The sequence below is a fragment of the Panthera tigris genome, chromosome E1, assembly GCF_018350195.1.
Source record: "Panthera tigris isolate Pti1 chromosome E1, P.tigris_Pti1_mat1.1, whole genome shotgun sequence".
Classification (NCBI taxonomy): Eukaryota; Metazoa; Chordata; class Mammalia; order Carnivora; family Felidae; genus Panthera; species Panthera tigris.
This window is the reverse complement of record NC_056673.1, coordinates 57,736,453-57,762,747: the sequence shown is the minus strand read 5'-3', so window position 1 is coordinate 57,762,747 and position 26,295 is coordinate 57,736,453. Positions and strand designations below refer to the sequence as shown.

Genomic DNA, 26,295 nt, shown 5'->3' with positions numbered 1-26,295 from the left:
TGGCTGTCTTCCTTTCCAGCCCGGCAAGCGGCCCGCCGGACCCGGGGGCGGGGGCGGGGGTGGGGTGGGCTGGGTCACTCACCCCTTGGGCTCCCCAGCCACGGTTTCTATTCTTCTTGCTATTAAGTGACACGAAGCATTTTCCCCGTGGCATCTGTTTTCCTCTTGGGCAATGTGGGGGTGAAGGCTTGTACTGAACGGGACACGTTACCCTGATGAGAGGCTAAGTGCAGGTGGTCCGTTTTCTTAAGTGCTGGGGTTTTCCTTGCCTCGGGAACATTTGCACGAGAATGATGAGATCTAAAGCTGCCCTCCTTTAAGAAGAAAACTTCTCGGAAGATTTGCTGAACCAGAAGGGAAGCGGTGCTGTGATGTAAGGTGGCTGAGTGTGGGATGCAGGGGGGCTTAGAGAGCCTGTGGTTAATGTCAGGAGACAGCATCGGAGTACATGTGAACAAACGTCGTGTTCGTTCTCACTGCAAATTAGCCAGAAGCTGCTTCCTTCTGGCCACCGGGACATGGGAGGCCCGTCTTTCCTGGTAACGTAGATTAACGTTTTTTTTCGTCTTAAAAATGCAGTAGCACCTACGTGTATTTTTTTTTTAAGCGAGTATTCAGGAGCCCTTGGCCCCCCTCTCTCTTCCCAGACCCAGTCCCCAGAAGCAGCCCCTAGTAATTAACTTTTTCTGGCTTTCAGCGACCGGTAGGTGCTGCCTCATGCATATTAATACTCTCATCCCGCTGATTATTTTATCAGCGTCAGAGATGGTCTCTTGACCTCTCTCACCGTGTGTCCTCTTCCTCTTCACTTTCCCCCTGTCCCATTTGTTGGTCCCTGTATTTTCACCTTTGGAACTTCCATTCGCACGTTTCCGACGTCATTTTCTCGTTCCCGACTTTGTAGGTCTGTCGCTGCTTTTTGTAAGCAGGTGCCTGGCGCCCTCCTTGCCTTTCCGTTCGCCCCTCCCCCGGCCTTCGCTGCAGGTACCGCGTGATTTCCATTAGCCTTTGTGCTGTGTGTGCAGGCCGGCTCCGCAAGGTGACGGCGGGCACGCCGCACCGTCGCGAGGATGTTCCTGCGGCTCGGCCCGGAGCCCGCGTGTGCTCTGCTGGGCTCCCCCCTCGGGAGCCCAGGTCCAGTGGACTCCCCTTACCTTCCGCTGCCTGCCGCCAGCCGTGGCTGCCTCGTGATTCCCCCTCGGTGTCGTTTTCTCTGTTGTTTCCAGTGATCGTCCTGGTGCTGTGGAGGGAAGGCCCAGGACCCCTCCCTTGCCTTCCCATTGCTTCTGTGGGGTGCGGCTCTCGCAGCCCGTCATCGGTCTCTTGTTCTGATCCGGTCATTCCGTCCATGCGTGTGGGGGTGTGTGCTCCCGAGGGAGCCCCATCCTTGTGAACACGTTTTCCTCCCCCTGAGGGAGCACGGGGGGATAAACGTGGAGTCCTCCTCTGTCTGAAATGATTCTATTTTGCCCTCCCAGTTGACTGAGAATTCTAGGGTCAGAGTGGTTCCCGTGTGGACCCTTGAAAGCCCTTCCCGTCTCCCAGGGTCCAGCACGAACCAGCCACACCCTCCTTTCCCTTCCTGCTCACGGAGGTTCTAGGATCCTCCTTAATCCTCCAGTTCTCGAATTTGTTTTCCAACTTCTGAACGTTGACAACGTATGTTTCTCTGTGGGATTTGTAAAGACCTCAGGACACTGAGTCCGTTTCTGCTGCTATTTTCAAGTGCTTTGACTCTTTATTCTGCGGGAGTACCTCACCTTTATCTTGTAACCCTTTTCTGGCGGGGGGACAAAAAAACGTTTATTTTCTAGGAGTGTGTTCTTTCGTTGTCCCTCTTTCAGGGTTTTCTGTTCTTTTCAAGTTTTCTTTTGTTCCGCTCCAGGGTGGGCTTTTGCTGTTTCTTGTTCGGGCCGTGGGCTCCGCTGCCTCCGTGGGTGCAGGAAAGACACGGGGCAGGTTCGATGGGAGCTCCGCGTGCGGGGTGGGCCTCGTGTGCAGTGGGGTTGGGAGGGGGGGAACTGCTTCAGGCCGGCTGGGCGCGGCCCTCCTTTGCTGTAGGACAGCACCCAGGTCCCCCAGCCTAGCTGCTGGCCCAGTTCTCCTGTTTTGCCTCGGGCGGATACGTGTGCAAGATCTTCGGTGTGCGGGGTGCTGTGGACGTGGCAGTGGTGGGCACACGCGGAGTAGGCCTTCCAGAAGGGGTCGGCACTCTGCTTGCTCTGTCCCAGAAGTTCGTTGAAATCTCTTCTGCCAGTGGCCCCTCTCCCCGTAGTCTTTGATGTTGTAGGCTTATAGGCTTATAGCTTTGTAAAAATGCCTTTACTGTTTCTAAAATAGTACCTTGGAAGGGGGAGGGCCAGCAGCACATTCTGAATTTAGAGCACAGAAACTAGACGGTGGCCTTCTAGAGAAACGGTCGTGTGTGAGCGTTCACCCAGAGCAGCTGGGTGCTGAGGTTCTGAAAACAGAGCAGCCACAGAGAGTTTCCATGTGGAACGAGAAAAATCGGTTTCTCGGGGCGCACAGCGCTCTTGAGATATAGATTTTCTACACGATGGTTCTGGTTTTCGTCAGCCTCATTCTGAGGACCTTAGTCTTGCCTCTGCCTGGGCAGGGACTCGCTGATCTGATTAAGCCGTCTCTGGCTTCAAACTCAAAGCCTGGAACGGCTATTAAAAACGAACTGTCGCCTCAAATTTTCAAAACCTGTTATGTTAGAACGAATGTTTGTGTTCCAGGACCTCCGGAAATTGTTTCTTAAAGGGACCTTCCGGTCCTCGTGGATTAGAAAATCTGCTCTGTGAAATCCAGAAACGTTAGAATGAACTCCTTTAAAGCCTGCTTTTCTCAAGAAGGGAGGATCTGTGTTTCGCCTTTTGTGTGGTTTCTCAAAGTAGGGTTGGCTCTGACTAGAGCTGATCTGTGACTCACAGGGGAGCACTCCCTCGGGGCTCTCAGGGACACAGCCAGGCCACTCCTGGAGGGTGACCCAGCCTGGATTTCGGGGGTCCGCCGGAATCCTGCAGCCTCTAGCGTTAGTGGGACCCCATGCATTAGTTCTGCTGTGACCTCATGGCCACCGTTAAGAAAACGAAGGGTAAAATGATGGCGTCGGTGGGCTTCGCATGGGGAAGGCACGGTTTTGGTATCGTCGTGTGTGGAGAAGATCGGGTCGTGATGGCAAGTGCATTTTTCAGTGCGTCTTGGGGAAGTTTAAAATTTGGGCACTTCTGGACAAGGGTGGGGGAAAGCCGGGTAGAAAAACGAAAAGCCAGCTTACCTAATGGAGCTAAGTTACCTGTGCTGTGGGTATCGTCGTTGTGTGTGTTGCTTCTACCCTCTTGTGTTGTCTTCCGTGATTTTCATGAAACGTTTGGGGAAGGGAACTGGCCCCTGCGTGCCGTAAAGTTGCGGTGTCACGGTTCGAAAGAGAGTCGTGGGTCCTACGCTTTCAAGCAGGGCTGCTGTTCCAGCTCCGTGCTGTCCGGGAGAAACATATACGCCGTAGGGGCACCTGGGTGGCTCGGTCGGTTAAGCGCCGACTCTCGGTTTTGGCTCAGGTCACGGTCGCGCTGACTGTGCAGAGCCTGCTAGGGAGGGAGCCTCTCTCCCTCTCTTTCTGCCCCTTCCCGGCTTATGCTTGACTCACTCCTGCTCTCTTTCTCTCTGTCAAAATAAATAAGTGAACATTAAACACAAAAAGAAACGTGATATGAGCTGCATATGCAGCGTTACTTTCTAGTAGCCCGCGTGAGAGCCACTTAGAATCATCTTTTATTTATCAAGTTACGAATTCAGTATGTAATCGACATCAGCCGTTATCAGAGAGATATTTCCCTTTCTGTGTAAAGTCTATACCCACCGTCCATCTCAGACTGGTCCAGTCACATCTCAGGTGCTTCGTAGCCACGTGTGGCCGTGGCTCCTGTACCACGTGGTGTGGCTCTGATGCGTTTCGGCGCCTGCGTGGGTGTGCAGGCATCCGAGCGCTGGCGCCTGCATCAGGCCACGGGGGTGCCTTTTGCTCTTGTCCCGAAGGAAGCAGAAGCCACCACCTTCCGGCTCCCGCTAAACGCCGGGCGGGGCGCGAGGCACTCTCTCCGTTGGACTCCGTGCGTGCCGCAGCCCGATGAAGCGGGTGAGGGTGTGCGCCTGCTTTGCTGGTGACAGCGTGTGGCCCGAACAGGCCAAGTGACTTGTGTAAAGTGACCCTGATTGGTGTGTGGTGGGCTGGCGCCGGGATCTGAGCCCCGGTTTTCCCGCTGCCAGCGCTCGTTTTCCCCACGGACCGTGTGGCTTTCCGCAGCACGTTCAGAAGGGTCACCCGCGGGCTTCCATCCCGCGTCCCTGTGCTTACGGGCGAGGAGGAGAGGCGGTCTCAGAGGAAGAGGTGCTTCGTGGGGAGAACCGTGCCTGTGAATTCGGCACTTTGTTCTCAGGGTGAGAGCTTATTGAAACCTAATCAAACAGGAGCGCCTGGGTGGCTCAGTCGGCGGAGCCGCTGACTCTTGGTTTCATCCCGGGTCATGATCTCACGGTTCTTGGGATCGAGCCCCACATTGGTCCCTGCGCTGACAGCACAGAGCCTGCTTGGGATTCTCTGTCTCCTTTTCTCTCTCCAAATAAGTCTAAAAACACCATGCTCAACCGGAAGGGCATAAAGCAGCGAGAAAAGTCTCCGTGACCCAGTCCTCAGAGTTAAGCACTCCGTGGGGGGTACACCCTTCGAGATTTTTTTCCTCTGTACGTGTGTAATCCGTCCCCTCCCCCTCCAGCAATGGCACCGAAGCGTTCACGTGGTTTCGCGGCCGCTGCCCCCTCCCCACTTAAGGTGTCACGGAAGTGGTTCGGGGCTCGGGGTGGGCCCGGCGAGGGGGCCGAGGCCTCGAGAGGCTGGCTCGCCGGGGCCTGACGTGCCCCCACTGTAAGGGCTGAAGATGGCCAGGGCTCGGCTGACAGTCCTTTCATCCCTGGCCAACCTCATCTGACCTCAGGCCGCCTTTTCCCTCTCGTTTCCATGGCAAGCGCTCGTGGAGCGGAGCGGCTCTCTCATCGGGGTGCTCTCTTCCTTTGGTGAAGCCGGTGAACGAACGAACGGGAGCCAGAGCTGTCCCCGTTTCCAAAACGGGCTTCTCGCTGCTGCCGTGGTGTCCTTGTCCTTTTGTGGTCTCTGGAGTCTGTTTATTTTTGGTGACAAAGCTCTCTTAGTAACGTTTCCCTCCTTTCTTGTAGTTCCCAGTGACCTGACAGCAGAGGAGCGTCAGGAGCTGGAGAACATCCGGCGGAGAAAGCAGGAGCTGCTGGCCGACATTCAGGTAGGCGGTGCCAGCAGTGACGCGTGCGGTGTGACAGGTGTCCTTCCCAGAGCCTCCTCACCAGGTGTCGGGAGTTGACCCCCCCCACGGCCCGGGGCCGAGCCTCGTTACTGACGGTCACTTCGGCTCCGCCCGTGAGAAAGTGGACTCTTCGAGGGGTTGGGAAGGCCCCGCCCGGCCGGTCCGCCGTCCTAGGTGACCCCCAAGTGGAGCCCGCGCTGCCGCGTGGGGTGTGGGTGAGGCTCAGGCGCTTGGAACACCGACCTCAGGTCAGGCCCGGACCCGCGTCTGGTTCTGGCGCTGCCTCTTTCTGGAGGAGTGACTTCAGACACGAGGATCCGGGCTCTTTGAACTTGACAACGAAGACGCGCGTTGATAGGTTGCCGTGAGGGTGGAATGAGGTCCTGCTCACCCGGGACTTAGCGTGGCTGCGGGTCCCTAGGAGACGCCTAGGCAGCCATGGCTGCTTCACCAGAGTTTTTCCAAGCCCCTTGGTGTAACTGCCAGGCTTTGTAGAAGTCGGTCATAGAAGCCATTGGCTGGGCTCTTTTAGCCCTCGGGGCAGGGAGCTCGAGCTCGGGAGAGGGGAGGGCGGGGAGGGGACACACCCTGTGACCCCAGAGCTGCCCAGTGTGGAGAGGAAAGACTTGCTCCGGTGTGGTTTCACGATCTTTGATCATCTGCGCAAATTCTCGGATTCCTGTTTCACTGATAAATGCCGGGAAGTCTGAGCAGACGTTCACTCAGAGCCCCCTTCACCGCGCCCGTCCAGCCCGTCCAGTCCGAGGGTCTGCTTGCCTGCCTTGCAAAGGCCGGAGCGTGGGACGGACGATCCCCCTGCCGGCCGCTTGGCGGCAGTGTCGGCCCGGGCCAAGCACCCCCGGCCCCGCAGCCTGGGCGTTTGGGCAGCTCTTCCCGAGTCTCCTGACACCTGCCGGGCTCCGAGAGGCTGTATCCGGGCTGCCGTGTCTCAGTGGGAAGGCTGTGTTTTGCACAGTGCACACGACTAGAAGTTCTGTCCTAGACCGTGAGCTCCTCGAGGTCGGGGGCCGTCTTGCTCACCTTTGGTTCCCCGGAACGCTTCCCTCCTGGCAGGAGCGCCATAAATATTTGTCGAACAGATGAACTTCCCACTGTTTCCACGTTAAGGGTTTTTTTTTTTTTCTGGTTTGTCTTTATTTCGTTTTGGTTTATTTGCTCTTGTTTTGGTTGGGGGGAGCTCTAGGAGATACGCCAGGCCCCCCTGGTAATTCCGGACTGTCTGCTTTGTAGAGGCTGAAGGATGAGATAGCAGACGTGGCTAATGAAATCGAGACCCTGGGGTCCACAGAAGAAAGGTGAGTCTGTCCAGCCCCTGCTGGCGGCACACGGACGGAGAAAGTGCGCTTTCTGTCCTCGGTCCCCAGCAAGCACACGCACCCCCTGGGGTCCTTCAGTGCGGGGGCTCTGACCGTGGGGGCTTTCCACATCATTGCAGGGTGCAGGGGTGGAGCCAGGGAACCCCGAAGGCCCCCAAAGCCTGAAATAGCCCTTAAATGACTGTGGTCACTGCCGTTTCTTCCCTCGTTGTCCGTGGTGTTCGCATTTTAGAGTTTCTGTTTTCCCTTTGTGCCAAGGAAAAGCTTAACGCTGCCCGCACCATTTCCAAGGAGGAGAGCGCGTAGACAGGACATTATAGCGCCACACCAGGAGCGTCTGCGGGTTAACCACGTGAAGCGTCAGTGACTCCAGAGTTTAATTTTGAATGGGGTTCCCAGACCGTTTTCTAAGTACTTAATGCGATAACGGGGCTGTTTCTAACTCACTACACGTCTGTATTTTTCTAAGCCTAAGTCCCCTGTCTGGCTTCCTAAGACCATCTGATTCTGTTATTTTAAGCGGCTGTGGGAGGTGCCATTAGAGATTAGTGTAACCCGCGTTCTGCAGAAAGTGGCCAGCTCATCACTTTCAGGCCCCGCGTTGTCACTTTGGGACTATAACCTTCTTACCTGCCATTACAAAAATTTGTAGCTTTAAAGCAGCGGATAAATTAGGGTTCGTCAAAATGTAAAGCTTGTGCTCTTAAAGATGCTGTGAAAAGAAAGGACTAGGTAAGCCACAGACCAGGAGAAACATTTGCAAGACGCGTGTCTGAAATAGGATCTGCCTCTAGAATGTGTGTGTGGAACACGTGCTAATCGGTAACGAGAAGACGGCCCAGAGGAGAGTGGGCCGGGGGTCCCTGGTGTCGGCGAGCGCTGGCGACAGAGTCGCGTGGCCGTGGGGAGACGGCGTGGCACTTTCTTGTAACGTGAGGCTGACGCCCGTGCCGTGGCCGGCAGGTCAGCGCCCCGCTGTTCGTTCGAGGGAGATGAACGCGTGCGCAGAAGAAGGCGTGTGTGGGAGTGCTTCCTGCGCTCTGACGTCACATGGTGCCAACGGGAGGCGGCTGCAGGCCACGGGCCTTTGTCCCGTGGGCAAAGGGACGGGCGGAGGGAGGTAACGCACGGTGAGCTCACACAGCGCACCCTTGCTGGTGGTGAAAATGCTCTACAGCTGGTTATGGTGATGGTTGCACCGCCTCGTAAGCTTACGAGAAGTCGTTCGAATGTACAGTTAAGATGGGTTTATCGTATGATATGTACGCGCGACCTTAATAAAGTTTCTTTAAAAGTCACGTTAAAAAAAAGGAAACGGGTGGGGTAGAAGGAGCAAATGAACGTGGCGTCAGGGTCAGGATTCCAGCCGACCTGCCACGCTGAGCCCTACGTGGGCCCGTGCTTTCCTGGGTAGGGTTTCCAGAAATCCCTGTGAGCCGGCGGATGGATGCAGGCGGGGACGATGGCGGGCTCTCGGAACTTCCCGACCGCCTGGCGCACCAACACGGCCATGCTGCTTGTTTTTCAGGAAGAACATGCAGAGGAACAAGCAGGTGGCCATGGGCAGGAAGAAGTTTAACATGGACCCTAAAAAGGTAAGGTGCTGCCGGAGCCCTCGGGCTCTACGACGGGGTCTCTGCGGCGCTCGGTAGAGTCCGCGGCGCCCGTCCCAGCTCCCTGCCCTTCTGTAGAGCACGCGTCACGTGGTCCGCGCTAAGCCGTGGCTCCTCAGCTGGGCTCCCCCGACCCCGTGTGTCAGCCGCCGAGTACTTACTAGACGCTCCCCGTGTGTCCAGAGTGCCCACACCCGCTCTTGTCTGCCCTTCCGCCTCCTTTCTGGATGTTTCCCGGGTGAGCGTCATTGGCGTCTGTGCTGCCTTTTCTAGGGGATTCAGTTCTTGATAGAGAACGACCTGCTGAAGAATGCTTGCGAGGACCTCGCCCAGTTCCTGTACAAAGGGGAAGGCCTCAACAAAACAGCCATTGGTGACTACCTGGGGGAGAGGTAAGGCCTGGAGAGACACCTGTGGCAGAGTGGGTTGGTCGGGGCTTCCGGGACGCTCTGAGCCCTTGAAGAGAGTCTTGTCCTACGGCAGCGGTAGCCACACTGGCACCGAGAGGGTTCTCCTGGGGAATGGTGGCTGGCGTCGCGGTGTCGTGGGGACAGAGGGACGTGGCTCCTTCCTTGCCGTGTGTGCGGAGCCCACGGGACCGTGGCACTCGGCATGGAAAACTGCCTGGCTGGGGACGGCCTGACTCTCAGAATCGGTGCCTGACTTCCGCCCCCCCCCCGCTTCTTTTGTTTCTCTTGATAGAGACGAGTTTAATATCCAGGTTCTTCACGCGTTTGTGGAGTTACACGAGTTCACTGACCTTAACCTCGTCCAAGCGTTACGGTGAGTGTTTGAGGAGGGTGCCCCAGAAGGTGGGAGGGGCACAGAGAGAGGGAGACACAGAATCGGAAGCAGATTCCAGGCTCTGAGCTGTCAGCGCAGAGCCCAGCGCGGGGCTCGAACCCACGAACTGTGAGATCGTGACCGGAGCCGGAGTCGGACGCTTATGCGACTGAGCCACCCAGGCGCCCCGTGGAATTTTTTTCTAATTTTCGGCTTGGAAAACCCTTTGATTCCCCGTCTTAGAGCAGGAAGTCAGTAGTTGGCGCGCTTCAGAAGCCAGCAGCCAGCAGGTTTCCCTTCGTCCCTTGGGATTCAAATCCACGGGGAGTGTTAACAGCCGTACCTGCGGAAGGTGGGGGTCTCCCCGGGCCGCAGCCCAGTGACCCAGCCCGTCCTCACCACTCAGGCAGTTCCTGTGGAGCTTCCGGCTGCCGGGAGAGGCCCAGAAGATCGACCGGATGATGGAGGCGTTCGCCCAGCGGTACTGCCGGTGCAATAACGGCGTGTTCCAGTCCACAGGTAGGGCAGTCCCGCTCCCCGGTGCTGACCGCCATTTTGCACGAGATCCTTCCTCGGCTCGGGACAGTTCCCAAAACGAAAGGTTCACGCCCGGAACGCGGATTTAGACGTTGGCTACGATAGTAAGCAGTTGGGAAGGATCCAAAAGCCCAGGGAGGAGGGATAAGGGGGTGGGAATCTACGTCGTTAGTGTCTGTGAGTTAGGCCACGTGCTGCAACCACTACAAGTCACGTTCTTCATCTCCGTGGCTGGCTTGTCTTGTAACTAGAAGTTCGAGAGGCTTATCTTGTAACTAGAAAGCGCAGCATAGGAACTCCAGTCAGTACCGCCGTGATCCCGCTGTGGTGACAGGCGGGAGTAACGTGCGGCGTGCCGGGCGCCCGAAACTGCTGGAACGCTGTGCGTCCGCTCTGCCTCGGTGTGAAAAAAAGAACTAAAAAAAATTATGCGTACAAAAAGAGGTCTTATTGCCCCGAGAGGATGCTAAAGGTTAGCAAAATGGCAGGATTCAAAACAGCGTGTCTGTTCCGATTCCAGTTCCGTCAGGAGGGTGCGTCCTGAGGTACATTAGTCACGTGCCGCCGGTGGGCACGTCCGTTCGTTCGTGTGATGGAGGAAATAAGTTGTCACCGGGTGGTGGCATCGTAGGTGTTCCGTGTTTTCTTTCTTCTACGTTGTGCTGTTTTTCGGGTTGTCTGCGGAGTACCCGCTCTCCTTTAGCGATCTGAAAAATACTCCCCTTTAAGGCCTGAACAGTCGCCGCGCCGTTTTGTGTCCCGCCCCCTTTGGTTAGTGGTACGTAACTTTCAGTTAGAGGGCGTCCGGGCGTGTGGATTGGTCTCGTTCTTTCAAGAGCACGTCTTGTGTTCTTGATCTCGTTGGGTATTTCTTGTTCCCTCAGGTGGGATGTTTCTGATCGTTTGTTTGCTTTTCTCTTTAGACACTTGTTACGTCCTCTCGTTTGCCATCATCATGTTGAACACCAGCCTGCACAACCCCAACGTCAAAGACAAGCCCACCGTGGAGAGGTTCATTGCCATGAATCGCGGCATCAACGACGGAGGAGATCTGCCCGAGGAGCTGCTCCGGGTGAGCGCGCTCTGACCGGGAGACAGGGACGGGGACAGGAGAAAGGCCTTTCGCTTAAGTGGGTGAATTCCGTGAAGGCGCGGGCAGTGTGGCCGGCCGGGGGGCTCGCTGGGGGACAGGGCAGTGGTTTAGGAGTCTGAATCTCAAAGCGCGAGTGCAAGTCCGGCTACTTTCCTTCTTTCTTAATTATCCACGAGGCACCTTACTTATTTTGTCCCTGGGAGCCGCCCGAAGGCAGCACTGGTCACGCTCTGCTGTTCTCGGTGCCTAACAGACGTGTGGCCCGTAACACGTGCTTATTGCGTGAATGAAGAGAAAAGGGAGGGGGGGGGAAGATCCTTCTAGAACCAGAGACATGCAGTGTCCTCTTTTATCCCAGAATCTGTATGAGAGCATAAAAAACGAACCCTTTAAAATCCCAGAAGACGACGGGAATGACCTCACCCACACTTTCTTCAATCCAGACCGAGAAGGCTGGCTGTTGAAACTCGGTAAGTAACGCACTCTGGGTTAGGACTCCCGACGCAGAGTCTTAGGACGGCCGCACGCATGCGCTCACACACACACACACACACACACACACGTATGCTGTGGGGTGGTGGGGGTTGGTGACAGGAGGCGCTATGGAGAGCGCAGACGAGTTGCCGTGAACTCGCACTCTCCCAGCAAGCTCTGTCTCCAGAAGGGAAGCGAACGCACGGTCAGCGCAGTGCCCCCGTGGGATATGTAGATGCCGCTGGGGACAGACTCACTCTGCGTGAACACGGCCCCCGTGGGCACACGCTCCACGGTCTTACCGCGGAGGTGATCGACCAGGTTTTGTTGCGAGGCAGTTCCCAGAGGACCTGGCCCTCTTCGTCTCTCTGCCCTCTCAGTCCCCGGGAGGGTGGCCAGCGGCGTCCGTCTCTTCACTTGCCGTCACACCAAGCGTATCTGGTGCTCCCGCTTCCCCCTCCCCCCCAGCGCATCATCACCTCCCCCTGCATCCGGCTCCCACAGGCAGTGTGCATGGCAAACCTGAGCCCTTGGCTGCAGCGCCACCCACAGCGGTCTTCCTCCTTCTCGGGCAGTGGTCCCCCCGCCCCCGCCTCCTCTCCAGCCAAATCAGCCCCCCTAACGTTTTTTTTTTTCCCTTTCCCAAAAAGAACAAAAAAAAGTATTCATCTTCCCCTCTGCCAGAAGTGAGGCCATGTTGCTGAGGTCTGTGGTCCTGCCTCGTGTGCAGGTGGCAGAGTCACCAAAAGGAGAAGCAGTAGGGTTTTCGTGACATTCATGCCCACACGTGACTATTTCGTTAATTGTTCCAGAACAGGGGGAGGGCCCCTGGACATAGTCACGGCGGTGTTTTGGGCCTGAGAGAACGCGTACGTTCCCGTTTTCTCGTGCCTCCGCCTTTTGATGTACGGTTCCCTCATCGTCAGGAGGCGTTTGCCAGAATGATCCCCCTCTCCCATTTCAGCCGCTAGTCCCGGTGAAGTCAGAAGCTGTTTCTCTCTTGCTCTGACCCCTCTGGGAGCCGCTGAGACGGAATCTTTCATTTCTGACTAGTCCAGGCAGCGGTAGGGTTTCTATTTCCTTTAAAAAGCACGTCCCGAGTCCTTGTGTTTCGGTCTAATGACTTAATTTATAAATTCTCCTCAAAGCGCTGGTCAGAGGCTTGACCATCTCTCGAGTGAGTCGGCATTTCTCCCGTGTTCAAAAGCCAGTAGAACCTTTGAAGATAAGGCTCTAAAGTCGCTCACCCCACAGGCCGCCGTCCTGCTCTGTGTCTTTACTGCCCGGCGGGTCGAGCTAAGAGGAAACCCACTGGAAATTGGAAAGTACACCCAAGCTTGGATTTACTTCCCCTCCAGTGAAATTTGTTTCGGTGCTAATGCTGAGTGGTAGCTTTGACAGCCCAGGTGCTAAAATTAGAACAGCGCAGAGAAGATCTTGGCTCTTGCCCCAGGATGGCATGTAAATTCATGAGGCATCCTGTATTTTTAAAAGGAAAAAACATTAACGAAATGTGGGACTTGTTTTCAGGTCCTCGAATTACCTTTTCTAAACCTCCTCCAAACCAGGAACCGACCGTTCGCATCGTGTTTTCGTTGTGGCCGCTTAGACTCACCCCCGTGTGCTCGCAGGCTGCGGAAGGCAGGGCCTCCGGCCGCCTGCAGCGGTGTGTGTGTGTGTCTGTGTTTGCAGGTAGCCGTAAGAACGCGTGTTCTCGTGTGCACACACATGGACGTATGTATTCATGGGAACGTGTGTGTGCGTTCTTGCACACGCTTCACGAAGCGGTCGGCATCTGAAGAAAGACAGTAAATTTTCCCCAGGGTAATCGTCAGACTCTCTCAGCTCTAGGCTCTGGATGTACTGATAAACGTTAGCTTTGTGAGGACCGACCTGTAGCATTGTGGGGGCCCGGTTTTCGGTAGCGCCGCAGACGTTGCCTTCCCCGGCTGGCGTGTGGCGGTTCGGACCAGCTGCCCCCTTCACGCGCCAGGCAGTGGCGGGTGTCCCGCTAGCGATTTTCGATTTTGACTCCCCCGGGCAGGCATGAATGACTGATACGTTGCACTTAAAGGTTAAGGAGTTGGGTTTAATTTCTTTGTTTTAATTTTCTTTTCTCCCTCATTTGTATGTTTCCATGATTTTGGCTCTCCTTTTCCTTGCCCCAAACTCCAGGAGGTATGTAACCCACCCCCCCCCCCCCCACCCCACCCCGCAACCTGCTCGCTCGCTCTGCCAAGGCCACTCTACTCGCCGCAGCGTTTTATTTTGTTACTTTCGGTCATTTTGTTTTTTAATCGCTGGTGGTAGTGTTAATGCTGCTTCTAACTTACTGTACAGTCCCTAGGGAACTGCTCAGGATCGGGGGTTCACGTTTTCCCTTTCAGGACGAGCACACGGTGCATCAGACAGCTAGGTACCAGGCCGTGGAATAACGGAAACTTTCCTGACGGCAGTAATGCAGGAAAACGTCCGAAGGGTGGGTTTATAAACGCAGAGGGAGAATTCACTGGATCTTGCCTCGGAAAGACTGGCCAGGCGAATTCTATGTGCGTTGCATTCAAATTGGCACCCGTGAGTGACGGTAATTTCTCAGGCGGAGAAGAGGAGGAAGGGGAGGGAGGTCTGCCTTCCCAGTGCCGTGTGCTTCTGGTATGTCCTGAGCAGAAGGCACACCGGGACAGGAAGTAAGTGACACAGCTCGGGACATTTGCCTTTGCGTGAAACAGGGAGATGGCATCTCCTAAACTCAAAGTGATGCCAACTTGGAAAAAAAAAAGACAAAACCCAGAAGCCCCTCCCAGAAGTCCTGGGGATGAGGGGACCCGCATTACGACCTTGGCTCCGTATTTCATGTTCTGTTTTTCTCCCTCCTCTTTTTTAATGACTATTGTTAAAAACCCAAAATTGGCCCTCGAGTCATGTCGTTGGTACCTCTTCTCCATTTGCTGACTTGGGGAGTATGTGTTTCCTAGAGGAGGAGCCCCTCAAGTGTGTGCTCCAGCGTTACTCGAGCGGAGAGCTGCACGTAGAAAGAACAGCCCCGACAGTGACATCCGTTAGAACCTTCTGGGGGGTTGTCAGCTCCAGGGAAGAGGGCGCCTGGCCGGCACGGGGGTGGGAGGGGTCCTGTGAGTTCCACAGGGACTGTCCTAGGTGCGCGCATTGGTCTGTCTGCTTGTTTCATGTCTGTTTCTTTCAACATGGAAATGTCCCCCCGGGACCTCCGTGATCCCTCACGGCAGAGGTCTCTGTAACGCAGCAGATTGTCAGGGGAAATCAAGCTTTCATAATCAGGGAGGGAATCTTTCCCGGCTTCGCTTTTCCTCCTGGATTTCCTTCCACCTTCTTCCTTTCCGCATCTGACCCCCCCTCCATGCCCTCCGAAGCCCCGTGTGCCCCTGGGTGGTCCTGTGGGGGGAGCGCGTGGGAGTCAGCATGGTCGAGGTTTCCCGCGTACAGAGCCCTGCGTGGGGATGACGGCCCAGGAGGCAGAAGAGCCGATTTCTCAGGCCCTCGAGTGGGGGAGGGGGCTTCCTTTTTATAACATATCGGCTCCAGTTCTAAATATATTCCTTGTTTTCTTTGCCATCCTCGTTTGTTTCGATGCTGCCCAGCCTCTCCCATTTTCCACATGCATGTCCTATTTCCACCTGCGGTTTTTCTCCTGATTCATGCCCTAGGGCCTTAGGGACCGGAGGCACAGGCTCACCTCAACTGGCAAACGGCCGCAGGGGGTCCGTCCTCGCTTGGCGCTGGCACAGGGCCCCCCGCGGGTGGGCAGCGTGCGCGTGCTGACGGCAGAGCCCTTCGTAAGCTGGGTCTGTGCCGCTTAGAACCGTGGCACCTTGCGATGGGTCCCTTAACCTCCCCGGGGTTCGGGCCCCCACACAGAGGCGGAAGAGGGACCGGAAAGCCCCACGGTCCCGCTTGATGCCGGGACCAGCGCTGGGCGCGTCGTGCCCGTCACACGACGGGCAGTGCTCACGCCCCGTCGGGAAGCGTCCTCGCACCTGGCGGCACAGCCTCACAGGCACGCTGCTCTCAGCTGCCTCTGGCGAGGGGCAGGAGAGCTCTGCACCCCAGAGGCCTTTGCGAGGCGCGGGGGAGCGATGTTCTCTGTAGGCAGAGTCTCCGCAAGAGCACGTGCTGCTGGGGCGGCAGGAAGTGCTTCCAAAACGGCACGCGTGTCACGGCGCGAGAAGGCCTTGGCCTGACTCGTGTGGGCTTCGCGTCCAGAAAGCCGCCCCTTGCCCGACGCGGGCGGGGTTGGGACGGGCTCGGCTCACGGCTCACGTGGCTTCACTGAAACCGCTCGCGGCTGAGCCTCGCCCCCGAGTGTCCCCCTCCGCGTAGGATCGCGGCCCCCGCGTTGCGGTCTCGCCGAGACCTCGCGGAGGGTGAAGGGGCCCCTGGGCGCTTGCGGCCACTGCTCTTAGCGCCCGTCTGGCCCGCGGCCCCTCCTCCAGCCCGTCGTGTCCGGAGCTCCAGGCGGGGAGCCCGGGCTGGGGAGGTCCTTGAGCGCTTTTTGCGCCTGGGCTGGTCCAGGACTCTGGGGAGGTCCCATTGGTAGGACACCGGCCCTCAGACGCTGGGAAGCCAGAGTAGAAGCTCGCTCGGATCAGGAAGGTGGGGTAGAGGGCGAAACCACGGGAGTCCGAGTTCCACGTTCCAGGAAACCTGTAGATTTGCCCCTGAAGGGGTTAACACGTCTGAGTCCCCCTTTCTTCCCTCCCGCCCCCTCCCGCGGAGCCCGTCCACGTGTGTCCACGTGTGCCCCGGGCCGGGTGACCTGGCAGTGTAGCTCGGGCCGGGGCTGCCCCTCTCCCCCCTTTCTCTTCTGTTGGCCCGTCCCCGCCACGCCGGTGGGCTCCTGCTGGCGCGTCTCCGGCCCAGTCAGGCCCGCCCTGCGTGTCCTCCTCGCCCGGGCATCCCTCCCCGAAGCCGTGCTCTCATCCCGCCGTCCCGAGCTCCTCTCCGGGGGCCCCCGACCTGCTTGCTCTGCTTTGCTCCCACGGACTTTCACTCTGTGAAAGGCGCTTCTGTTCTGGCTCTGTGTCTTGTCACGGATGTGAATTTTGCCATGGCCTCCGTGTTCTCCCGGCGCCTGCCCCCGCTGCCTCCTCCCTCGCGCTCTTCGAGGGGAGGGTTTCGTGCGTCACGGAGCCCGCTCCGGCCTGCCGGCCTCACGCGTCTCTTTGTGCTCTGCAGGTGGCAGGGTCAAGACTTGGAAAAGGCGCTGGTTTATTCTGACCGACAACTGCCTTTACTACTTTGAATACACAACGGTGAGCGTCTGCCCGTCGGCTGTGGGACCAGGGGTGGGCCCGGCCTGCGTGGCCGCTGCCGCTCTAGTCCGATGCGGTTGGAGGCGGCCGTGGGGAAGGGGGCGCGAGGGGACCCGAGGTGAAGAGGAGGGGGAGCCGGGACGGACCCCAGAGCCGGGGGCCCCGAAGACGCTTTGGGCGTCTCGGCGAAGGTGGTGTGGCTCGGAGCCCGCGTCCCCCCGCCGGGATCGGGGCAGGAGAAGCCCGGAGGGGCAGGCGGCAGCCTGACAGGACAGACGGCGTCAGAAATGGGGTTCGGGGCCGGGTTGGAAAGAGGGAACTTGGGTCAGGTGCCAAGGAAGAGTTTGTGGCCTCCTCGAAAGGGAGGTGAAGGAAATGGCGTTGTGGAGAATTCAGATGTTCTGCTTTGTGCAGAGGCGGTCCAGGGGCGAAAGGCCTAAGAGAGGAGAAAGTGAAATGAGATGGGGGGGCTGGTGCAGCTTTAAACTGAAGTTTTCTTGAAGCGTGCACGTTTTGTTGGTTTTCAGCGGGAGTGGAATAATAACCGTAAATATGTGTTACATGTAAGTTTTTAAAAAAATTTTTAATGTTTATTTTTGAGAGAGAGACAGAGCATGGGGAGGGGGGAGGGGGCAGAGAGAGAGGGAGACACAGAATCCGAAGCAGCTTCCCTGAGCAGTCAGCACAGAGCCCGACGTGGGGCTCGAACTCACAAACTGTGAGATCGTGACCTGAGCTGAAGTCGGACGCCCGGCTGACTGAGCCACCCACGCACCTCAAGTCTCTTGTAATAAGAGCCTATGAGAATGAAAATCATAAAACAAGATCTTTTCTGAGGCTCCCTCTGATGCAGCCCCCTGAAAGCCTGGCGGGTCGGCTGGGGCCCAGCCCAGCTCCCCACCTGCAACTCGATCCTCTCTTACGTCTGTGGCGGGACCTGTGCCTTGGATGAATCAGGGCAGCTGAGTTGGGGAGAGCCGGTGTCCGTTCTGACCCTCCTGCGGCAGTGAGGACGAGGAAGTGTCTTTTGTAGCGAATGCGGAACAAGCGTTACTTAAATGGAAAATGACAGTCCCGGGTGCACAGCTTAGGAGGAGCCCCGGCCCCGGCACGTTCCTGGCCACGCTGCCAGGTGGCTTCCTTTGGTGGCATTCCCTCACTGTGGACGCCATACGGGTGTAACTTCTCACACGGCGAGTGCGTATCAGCCTGTGATTCAGGCACTCGTTCCGAAAGGGAACCACTACGACAGTCATCTTCTGCCTGTTTCACCCCCAAAGGACCACTCTGAACAGCGTGGTACCTTCCTCTCTGTCCCCTCCCATCCCCCGCCCAGCCCAGATTTTGCCTTTTTCCTCAACGATCTCAAGACTGAGGACATCTTAAAAGTCGTGTTTGGATTTTTTCATTGTTCTCCGGGTCAGAATGAAACACATACAGGCGTGTGAACACGATACGCCCGAGCACCGGCTCAGTCTCCGTGGCGGTGCAGTGAGATTCTAGAACCCTGTGTCCTTCGGGGTGCTGACTGGCGGCATCGTGGAGTCCTGCACTCGTGCCAGCACTGCACCAGGCCGTCGGAAGGCAGGGAGGTTTCTGCAGACGCTGAGGGGGCCTCACAGTTAACGTGGTGGGCAGAACTTCCACGCAGAATCACCTAGAACAGCGACGGGATCCAGTAGTGGGGGGGGGGGCGGGGGCGTCTCTGTGAAGCCCCCGCTGCCTCCCCATTGCCCTGAGTCTGAGAGAAGCAAACCCAGTAGAACTGTTTCCCTCTTGTGATTGGCCAGCGGTAAAGTCTGACACTGGGGAGGGAGTGGTGACGTGGGAAGAGTGAGAAGATGGGCCTCACTCTGCAGCGTCAGGGAAGGCTCTGGGCTGTAAACTCAGTTGGGAAAACTGTCCACCGGGGGCGTGCGTCCACGAGCATTATATCTGCCCCAAGCTGATGTTGGACGTTCGCAGTCCCCAAGGAGAGCTGCAGCTCGGCAGGTGTCTGAGGAGGCCCTGCTCTTGGTTCACCGTGCTCTCGTGAGACTGTGGAAGGAGCCGGAACACAGACTGTCCAACCCCACCCCCCACCCCCCGACCCAGGTTCAGACTGGAAAACAAATGAGAATCGCAATGATGTACTTAGAATATAGCTGTGTAATCATAGGCTTGTAACTTACGTATTAGCAAGTTAAAACTTTAAAGAGAACAGATCGGCTGAGAATAAAATCACTATCGTAGAGGAAAGGTTGAGACAGTCAGAGAGCTAGTATCTGGAAAAAAAACAAGTATTAAACCAGTTCGAGAAAAGGTAGCCGGTTCTGGAGGACAGAGAAAGGTGATCCCAGTACCGGATTCCTGGCATCTGCATGTGCAAGGACACCCTGTGTTATGTGGGGTCACGCCCTGGAAAAGAAAAGGAACCTGGATCTGCAAATCGAGAGTGCACAGAGTCTCAGGGACATTTGCCGCAGGAGCTTGGTGCCCGGTTACACTGTTGAACTTGGAACGAAGTCTTTGGCTGTCAGTTGGCTGGACATCCAGGAGAGGGAGGTGTGAAGGTTGACAGCAGATGTCTGGCAGGCAGGGAGAGAGAGACAGAGAGAGAGAGAGAGAGAGAGAGAGTGTGTGTGTGTGTGTGTGTGTGTGTGTGTGTGTGTGTGGCGGCCTTTGCCAAGAGGGGAAGTGCTGGAGGGGGGCCACTGGGGCCGAGGGCAGGCAGGGGTGTTGTAGCCCTGTTCCGGACAGGAGTTTAGGTGCATTTTTAGATGTCCGTGGGGTTGTCAGGAAGGCGGTTTCTCTTTGAAGACGGTGTGGTCTGGCGAGGGGGAAGATGGGGCGGGGGGTGAGTCTATACACACAGCTCAGCCCCTGGCATCTGGGGCACCGAGCAGGGCACCTAGAGTGAGACCAGGGCTTCCCGGGGTTGCCGACACTGGAACACAGGCTGATGAGATGAGGCGGGGGGCCAGGCAGAGAAGCAGGGTGGTCTCCTGAGTGGGAGCGGCCAGCGTGCTCCCTGCTTGCGGGCCTCCCGTGGGCTCTTGCCACATTCGGTCTTTCAGGAGCCTCCCCCGGGCGTTCTCCTTGCAGAGGCCTCTGGTTACAGGGGGCCCCATACCTGTACATTTCTGACCCTTTTCTGATTCTGGAACGTAGGGTGTGGGCCCTAGAGCAGATCTGTGAGCTCGAGGCCACGGGGGCGGAGCAGAGGAGCCGGGGGAGTTGTGGGTGAGGAATGCGGTAGGATGCGTGCTCGTGCTTGTGATGCCAGAAGTAAGGACTTCATGTCTCTGTTCTGCAGGATAAGGAGCCCCGGGGAATCATCCCGTTAGAGAATCTGAGTATCCGGGAGGTGGAAGACTCCAAAAAACCAGTGAGTATTCGGGGGACAGGGGGACACAAGGGACAGGTGTGGCGGGTCTTTGACAAGGACTGAAATTGCAAAGATCCACTTAGAACTGAAAAGTAGCGTCGCTCCTCTAACGTGGCCTGCCTTTAAAACTATCTTCCGTGTTCAAACCAAAGAGGAGTCAGTAAGTGACCTCTTCATTCTGTCCGTGTGGCTTAGTGTCACCTGTTGAGTGTCACACGAGGGATGGAATTGTCCCTGCTTGAAAGGCAGTGGCAGGCGCTCAAGATGGGGCCACTCGCGGGAGGCCCTTCGGGTACCTTACAGATCCCTCTCCTTGGGAGTCCGGCGACGCGTCTGGGGGCAGGGGCGGGGGCTAAACCGCATCCCTGTGGCGTCCGGCTCTCCCTGCTTCCGGTTTGTTGGGAGCAGGACAGACGTGTGTGTATCCGGCTGGTACCTTCGCTATCAGCCTTGTTGACGCGCAGCCTACGTTCTTCAGATTTCTACCTCTAGGCTCCTTTTCCCCGTAGGGAAATCCGCACTGCCTGTATTTTACGGAGGTCGGGACGGTCTTTTGAGGAGTAAAGTAACGTTGTTTCTCTGTCGGTGGGCAGCTCTCTCAGATCTTTGTCGCTCTGTCCCTCTCTTCTCTGATTCTCAGAACTGCTTCGAGCTCTACATCCCCGACAACAAAGACCAAGTAATCAAGGCCTGTAAGACCGAGGCCGATGGGCGGGTGGTGGAAGGGAACCACACGGTCTACCGCATCTCAGCCCCGACGCCCGAGGAGAAGGACGAGTGGATTAAATGCATCAAGTAGGTGGCATCTGAAAAAATAGACCTGCTTTCACCTGACAAGGGCTCTCACCTCTCTCAGATATTTACTTTTCAAATTTTAATTTTTTTTTTTTTTTTTAGAACAAGAGTACAAGTGGTGGGGGGGGTGTGGGAGAGAAAGAGAGAGAGACACAGAGAGAGGGAGAGGATCCTAAGCAGGGCCCATGCTCAGTGAGGAGCCCAACACGGGGCCCGATCCCGCGACCCTGGGATCATAACCTGAGCCGAAGTCAAGAGTCGGACGCTCGGGCTCCCGAGTCACCCAGGTGCCCCTCTCAAATGCTTTATTGCTGCGGCTGTTGAGTGCTGCCCGCCTCTGTCCTGGGTCCTGTGTGAGAGCTGGAATTCCCAGGCTGCTTTTCAGTGGGTCTTTATTTTTTTTTATTTCTTTTAACGTTTATTTTATTTTTGAGACAGAGAGAGACAGAGCATGAACGGGGGAGGGCCAGAGAGAGAGGGAGACACAGAATCCGAAACAGGCTTCAGGCTCTGAGCTGTCGGCACAGAGCGCGACGCGGGGCTCGAACTCACGAACCGTGAGATCATGACCTGAGCCAAAGTCGGCCGCTTAACCGACTGAGCCACCCAGGTGCCCCTCAGTGGGTCTTGAGCTGCTTGACCACGACAGCGTGTTTAAGAGAGCACCTCAAACCGAGGCTTCCCAAAGTGCACCTCGTAGACCCGAGGAGGGGGCGGGTGACCGGGCTGACAGGCACAGGTGCCATTTGTCCAGCTGGTCTCTCACGTCGTAGGAAGCAGGTCTCGTTTTCAGGACGGCAGCTCAGTGGAGATAAAATATCATCAAGTTTCGTGAGTCTCCCTTGGTGGTACGTTGTCCCGTTTACAGGGGAGGAAACTGAGGACCGTGGAGGTCGTGTAATTTGCCCAGAGTCACATGGGTGCGACCCAGGGTCCCAAGACCGACTCGCACCGTTCACGGCTGCGCTGTGGGGAGGGAACAGGGTTGTCAGGGTTACGGAGGTACAGACAGCAGCGGCCCCGGGCTCGGCTCTGCCCGCCTGGCTGAGCGGCACGGTGCGGGGTGACGGCGAGGGCTGTCCGCATGTGGCGAGCCGCCTCCTCCCTCCCTGGGACCTCTGTGGGGCCTGTCCAGACGGCCATCGTGCCCGCGTGTGCGGTGTGGCTGCTCCCTCTGAGAGCGCGTCCTTGCTCTCCCCGTCGGGTGCTTGGTCCGCCAGACGTCACCGGCCCTTTCCTTAGTCTGCCCGTTACTGGGCTCTGTGACTCCCCCGGAGTCCAGGGGGGGCGGCCCTGACCAGGTGACCTGAGGCCCTGCAGCCCCGCACGGCCCCTGTGACGGGCGCTGTCCCGCCCGGGCCACAGCCTGCTCCTGAGGGGGGAGCACTGTAGCTTGGAGTCTGCTTTGGTGGCAGGGCCAGGGTGAAACAGCAAACGGATGAGTGAAGGCGGGGCAGAGGACAGACTCACCCAGAGTCGGCCCGGGAGGCCTTCCTGGGCGCGCCGCCTGCCCTCCCGCCAGACCTCGGCTTCCCCACGGCACGGCGGTGAATGGCGGGCTCCCTGGTGACTGGGCACGCCTCCCACCCCTTCGGAGTGATGGGGAAGGCTCCCGGGACGTCTGGGGGTGAGACCGGGTCCTGTGGTGGGCATGCTCAGCGCGCCCCTGGTAGCTTCTCCCCCCCGCCCCTCGATGTGTGGCATCTGCAGGGGCCCTGTGTGACCCTCGCCCAGCAGACGAGGCTCCAGTGTCCCTGTGGACGCTCGGTCGTCACCACCAGAAACGAGACAGAGCCCTCCGCTTGTGGCGAGCACGGGGTGCCCCAGGCAAGGGCTGGGTCACTAGATGGTACACGTGAGACCAGCATTTAAAGAAACACTTAAACGCCCTCCACTGAGGTCTGGGCAGAGGAGTCGCCGTGCCCTGGGCATCCTGGGCAGTGAGTGGCCCTCGTCCACGTATCCCGCGCTCTGTTTTCACCGTACATCTTATAAAAAGCACTTAATTCTTTAATCCTTATGGAACTTATTTTTAGTATATGGTTCGAGGTGAGGGATACAACTCACTCCCTCAGCCGAATGGACGGTCGTCCTGATAGCTGATTCGCCAGTCTGAGGCGCCCTCTGCAGTTTTCCCACGCCCCCGTGTGTGCGTGGCCCACGGGCTGTGGACCCCTTGTGTGATCACGGGGGCATCGGAGCGTGTTTTGTTCCGTGGCAGCTCACGGCCCTCCCCCGCGCTGCTCTTTTGGATAGTCTGCACTGCAGCCGGGGAAGCTGGGCGTTGTGCAAAGTCAGGCCTACCGTTCCGCCCTTCAGGGAGCGTGCACACAGGCCCTCCCCGGGGCCGCTCTGCCCAGCACCGCCTCGTCTCCGGTGCAGGGTTCACACTGTTCGTGCTCTCTGGGCGCCGTCTCCTCACCCTTCACCGCAGCCTGGGGAGTAGAGGCATCCCGTTTTCCAGATGAGGACACTGAGGCACACAGCAAGGCCCATCCCAGTGTCCAGAGCCACCGGGGTGGTGCTGGTGCTCGGACTGAGCCCGCGACTCCAGAAGCCGCGCTCCTGGCGGCCGTGCGGCCCTCAGCCTCAGCGCCGTGGCTCCCGACGCTTTAACTGATGCCTTCGTGGCGAGTGCCCTCGGGACACGTGCCGGGGACCGTCGGTTCTCGCTGCCCCAAGGAGCCGTGGAGACGCTCCTCAGGGACACGTGACCTCGGTTGAACAGGTCGCAGCCAGTTGGCCGCGCGGTCATCCACCCTGGTCGGCGGGGCTTGCGAGCCCGTGTGGAAAGTAGTCCGCTCGCGGAAGGCTTCGGGACGCCCGCGCCGGCCCTGCCGTCACCATTCTGCGCGGTGTCTCCGGGGCGGGGCCGGGACACAGGCTCCCTCCTCACCGGGCTGTGCACACAGAGCGGAGCAGGCCTGGCCGGCCGCTCCCTGAGGGCCCAGCGAGGGTGTGGACGGCCCAGTTGTGCGGCTGTCGAGTCGGTGTGCACGGGACAGACTGCCTGCCGTGGACGGGTTGGGTAGCGTGGCGCCCACGGTCTTCGTGGAGCTCCGGTACCACACTCGTCCTGGGCTGGAACGCGGTTCCATGCTGCCCGTGAGTCTAGGGAGAAACAGGCAGGAAACGCCCCAGAATCGTCTCGTCACACGCACCGTGTGTCTCTCTCGAAGCTCGCGTCCCTTCGGTCGTCGTGTGGACCCCGTGGAGGTTGGCCCCACTGCCTTGGCCTTTGCGGTGGCCGTCGAGCGGGGCGGGGGGCACCCGTGCTCCTGCAGGAGCCCCAGCCTGGGCTCGTCTCCGGGCCTGTTCTCAGTCTTGTCTCTTTTGTCCCCTCTCTGTGTCCAGAGCAGCCATCAGCAGGGACCCTTTCTATGAGATGCTGGCGGCGCGGAAGAAGAAGGTCTCCTCCACGAAAAGACACTGAGCCTGCGCAGTGAGCGGCCCCCGGCGTGCGAGGCGTGCGAGGCGTGCGAGGCCCTGGGCTCTGTCTCCCGTCCCCCCACGGGCGGGGCCGGGCTGCCGAGCAGGGGCGTCCCCTGCTGGGAGTCACCCCGGATTCCTGGACACTGGCTTCAGCTCTCGCTGTCTGTTTTTAAGTGGGAGAGGGTAGGCGGTGGCACCGGCGGGGAGGGCGGGGATGCCCGAGCGGCCGGGGGGTCTTGAGCCTTTCTCTCCGGAAAGAACAGAGCCCAGCCCGTCGGCAAACCCGCCCCCTTCAGGTCTCTCGCTCGGCAGGTCTGACGGCGGAGCTCGAAGCCAAGCGGTTACCTCTCGGTTATCTCCCTGTGAAGAAGCCTTCAACCGTGCACCGAAAATACACGTGCCGATATATTAGTATATGCTGAGAAAAAAGTGGAACGGAAGACAAGCCACGTACTATAAAGATATATTTTTGTGCTTTAAAAGAAAGAGAAAGACAAAGCGCCTTTGCACGGCGTTCTGCCCGGCGTGGTGGCCTCTCCGGGGCGGTAGGTCCCCGGGCGGCTGGCGGGTGCCGCGAGGGCTCCGACCCGGCCGGGACTCCGTGCCCCGCGGCCTGCGGCGGCCCGCATCTCCCTTCCAAGTGCCGGGGACGCCGAGGGGAGGAGAGGGTCCCGGCCGCTCATCTTCTCTCTTTCCAAATCCTTCTTGTTGGGCTTTAAGATGCAAGGTCAGCCTTTTCCTTGAGCTAAATACCCAGTAACCAAAACTGTGAGGACGGTGACCCCAGCGAGGTTCCGGCTGATCTGCTTCTGACTTGGTGGCTCCCCGTCCCCCCGACCTTCCTCCTCGTTTTAGAGGACGGGGGTCTTCCCCGATCGCCTTAGGTCTTCGGCTCCTCTGCCTCAAAGCCGGCCCCGCCCTGGGCGCATATTGGGGGGGGGGGCCCCCGAGAGGCAGGTGGGGCGAGGGGGGACGAGGCCGGCCGCAACTGGAGCTGGCCTCGCCCCTCCTAACTTAACGGTGTGAAGGGAGCCACGAAAGGCAGTCGTCCTGCTGTTCTCTCAGGGACTCTCGGGGCCGCTCCTGCCGCTCGTCCGGGCTGGATGGCGCCTGGCCCGGGCCATCCCGGCGCCCCCAAGCGGCCGGGGACCGGGCGGCGCACACGCTGCCTCACGGAAGAGGAGCTGGCGGTCTCCTCGGGCCGCGCCACCCCGGCTCCGCCGGCACCGTTCGGTGGAAATCGCTTCCGTAAAAGGGCACGAAGGGGGTGCTGGGCGGGGTACCCTGTGGGGCCCCCACTTCGTACAGGTCCTACCGGGGCTCGTGAGGGCGGCGGAAGGGGGTCTGGGCTGGATGCCCGCGGCCGGCCGGGTCCCGTGCTCCGGTTCTGGCAGATAGCAGAGAGGCCCCTGCGTCAGTATTCGTCTATTTATCAGAGGTGTACATAATCCGTGTATAGTTTTCCTCCTTTTAGATTATTTTGTATTTGTTTAAAAAAAAAGAAAAGTTTTGTCAAAATATAAAATATAAAGAAATGACTGAAAGTTGTCGACAGGGTTTCCAAAAACTTATAATTATCATCCCAGTTGTCTTTCGTTTGTATTTTTGTTTCTTTGTTTTGTTTTGTTTTGTTTTGGCATTGGAAACGGGCGCCAAGGAACCGCAGCGAATAAACTCCACGTCTGCCCAAAGCACCTGTGTCGTGTGTGGCCTCCTTTGTTCCCTGGTGACCGTGAGCAGGAGGGCCGTGGCCAGCGGGCGCGCCCAGGCGGGGGGCGAGTGACCTCGGGCGCGCGGCCGGCCGTCCCGTCTGTCCGCGGTCCGGCGGTAACGCACGTGGGAAGTCGGGTGAGGCGCTGTCTTGTGCTCTGCAGGAGACCGCTCACCGCTTGCCCCCTCTTGCCTCAGAGAAACAAGGGACCAACCTCCAACGTCGAGCTAAGGTCGAGAAATGCGCCTTTGGCCGGTGGAACATAGGTCGCGTGTTTCAGTTTGCAGACGTGCCCACGCGGCACCGGGGAAGAGTCGCGGGGAGCCGGAACCGCCCAGAACACGGACGGGCCCGGGCCTGCCCCTCACTGGCGGTCCTTTCCCTGAAACAGCAGCGCCTTCCCGTTCCCGTCCTTGCTTCTCGCGGGTTTGGGGCGCTTCGCCTCCAGGCCTTCTCGATCTCTGCGGGCGTCTGGAGCAGGTAGCGTCTCCTAAACCCGTGCGCCGCGGTCCTCTGCAAGGGGCGT

General features: G+C 58.3%; 1 protein-coding gene and 1 non-coding gene across 3 annotated transcripts in view; both read left to right on the top strand.

Moving 5' to 3' along the window:
- CYTH1 (cytohesin 1) overlaps positions 1–25,752 on the top strand; it is a 78,715-nt gene extending 52,963 nt beyond the window's left edge. The window contains exons 2-13 of one of the 2 annotated variants that reach the window (XM_042967613.1): positions 5,236–5,318; positions 6,591–6,655; positions 8,205–8,271; positions 8,563–8,681; positions 8,992–9,072; positions 9,479–9,591; positions 10,533–10,681; positions 11,061–11,173; positions 16,386–16,464; positions 19,760–19,831; positions 20,472–20,626; positions 23,981–25,752. In XM_042967613.1, coding sequence (XP_042823547.1) covers positions 5,236–5,318; positions 6,591–6,655; positions 8,205–8,271; positions 8,563–8,681; positions 8,992–9,072; positions 9,479–9,591; positions 10,533–10,681; positions 11,061–11,173; positions 16,386–16,464; positions 19,760–19,831; positions 20,472–20,626; positions 23,981–24,059 — 1,175 coding nt within the window. In that variant the 3' untranslated portion in view covers positions 24,060–25,752. The remainder of the gene's footprint in view (positions 1–5,235; positions 5,319–6,590; positions 6,656–8,204; positions 8,272–8,562; positions 8,682–8,991; positions 9,073–9,478; positions 9,592–10,532; positions 10,682–11,060; positions 11,174–16,385; positions 16,465–19,759; positions 19,832–20,471; positions 20,627–23,980) is intronic. The other variant, XM_042967612.1, reaches the window with a different exon arrangement.
- Positions 12,564–12,665, top strand: LOC122233833. Its single transcript, XR_006211560.1, has one exon. It is a non-coding gene; the product is annotated as a U6 spliceosomal RNA (small nuclear RNA).
- Positions 25,753–26,295: the final 543 nt, after the last annotated feature.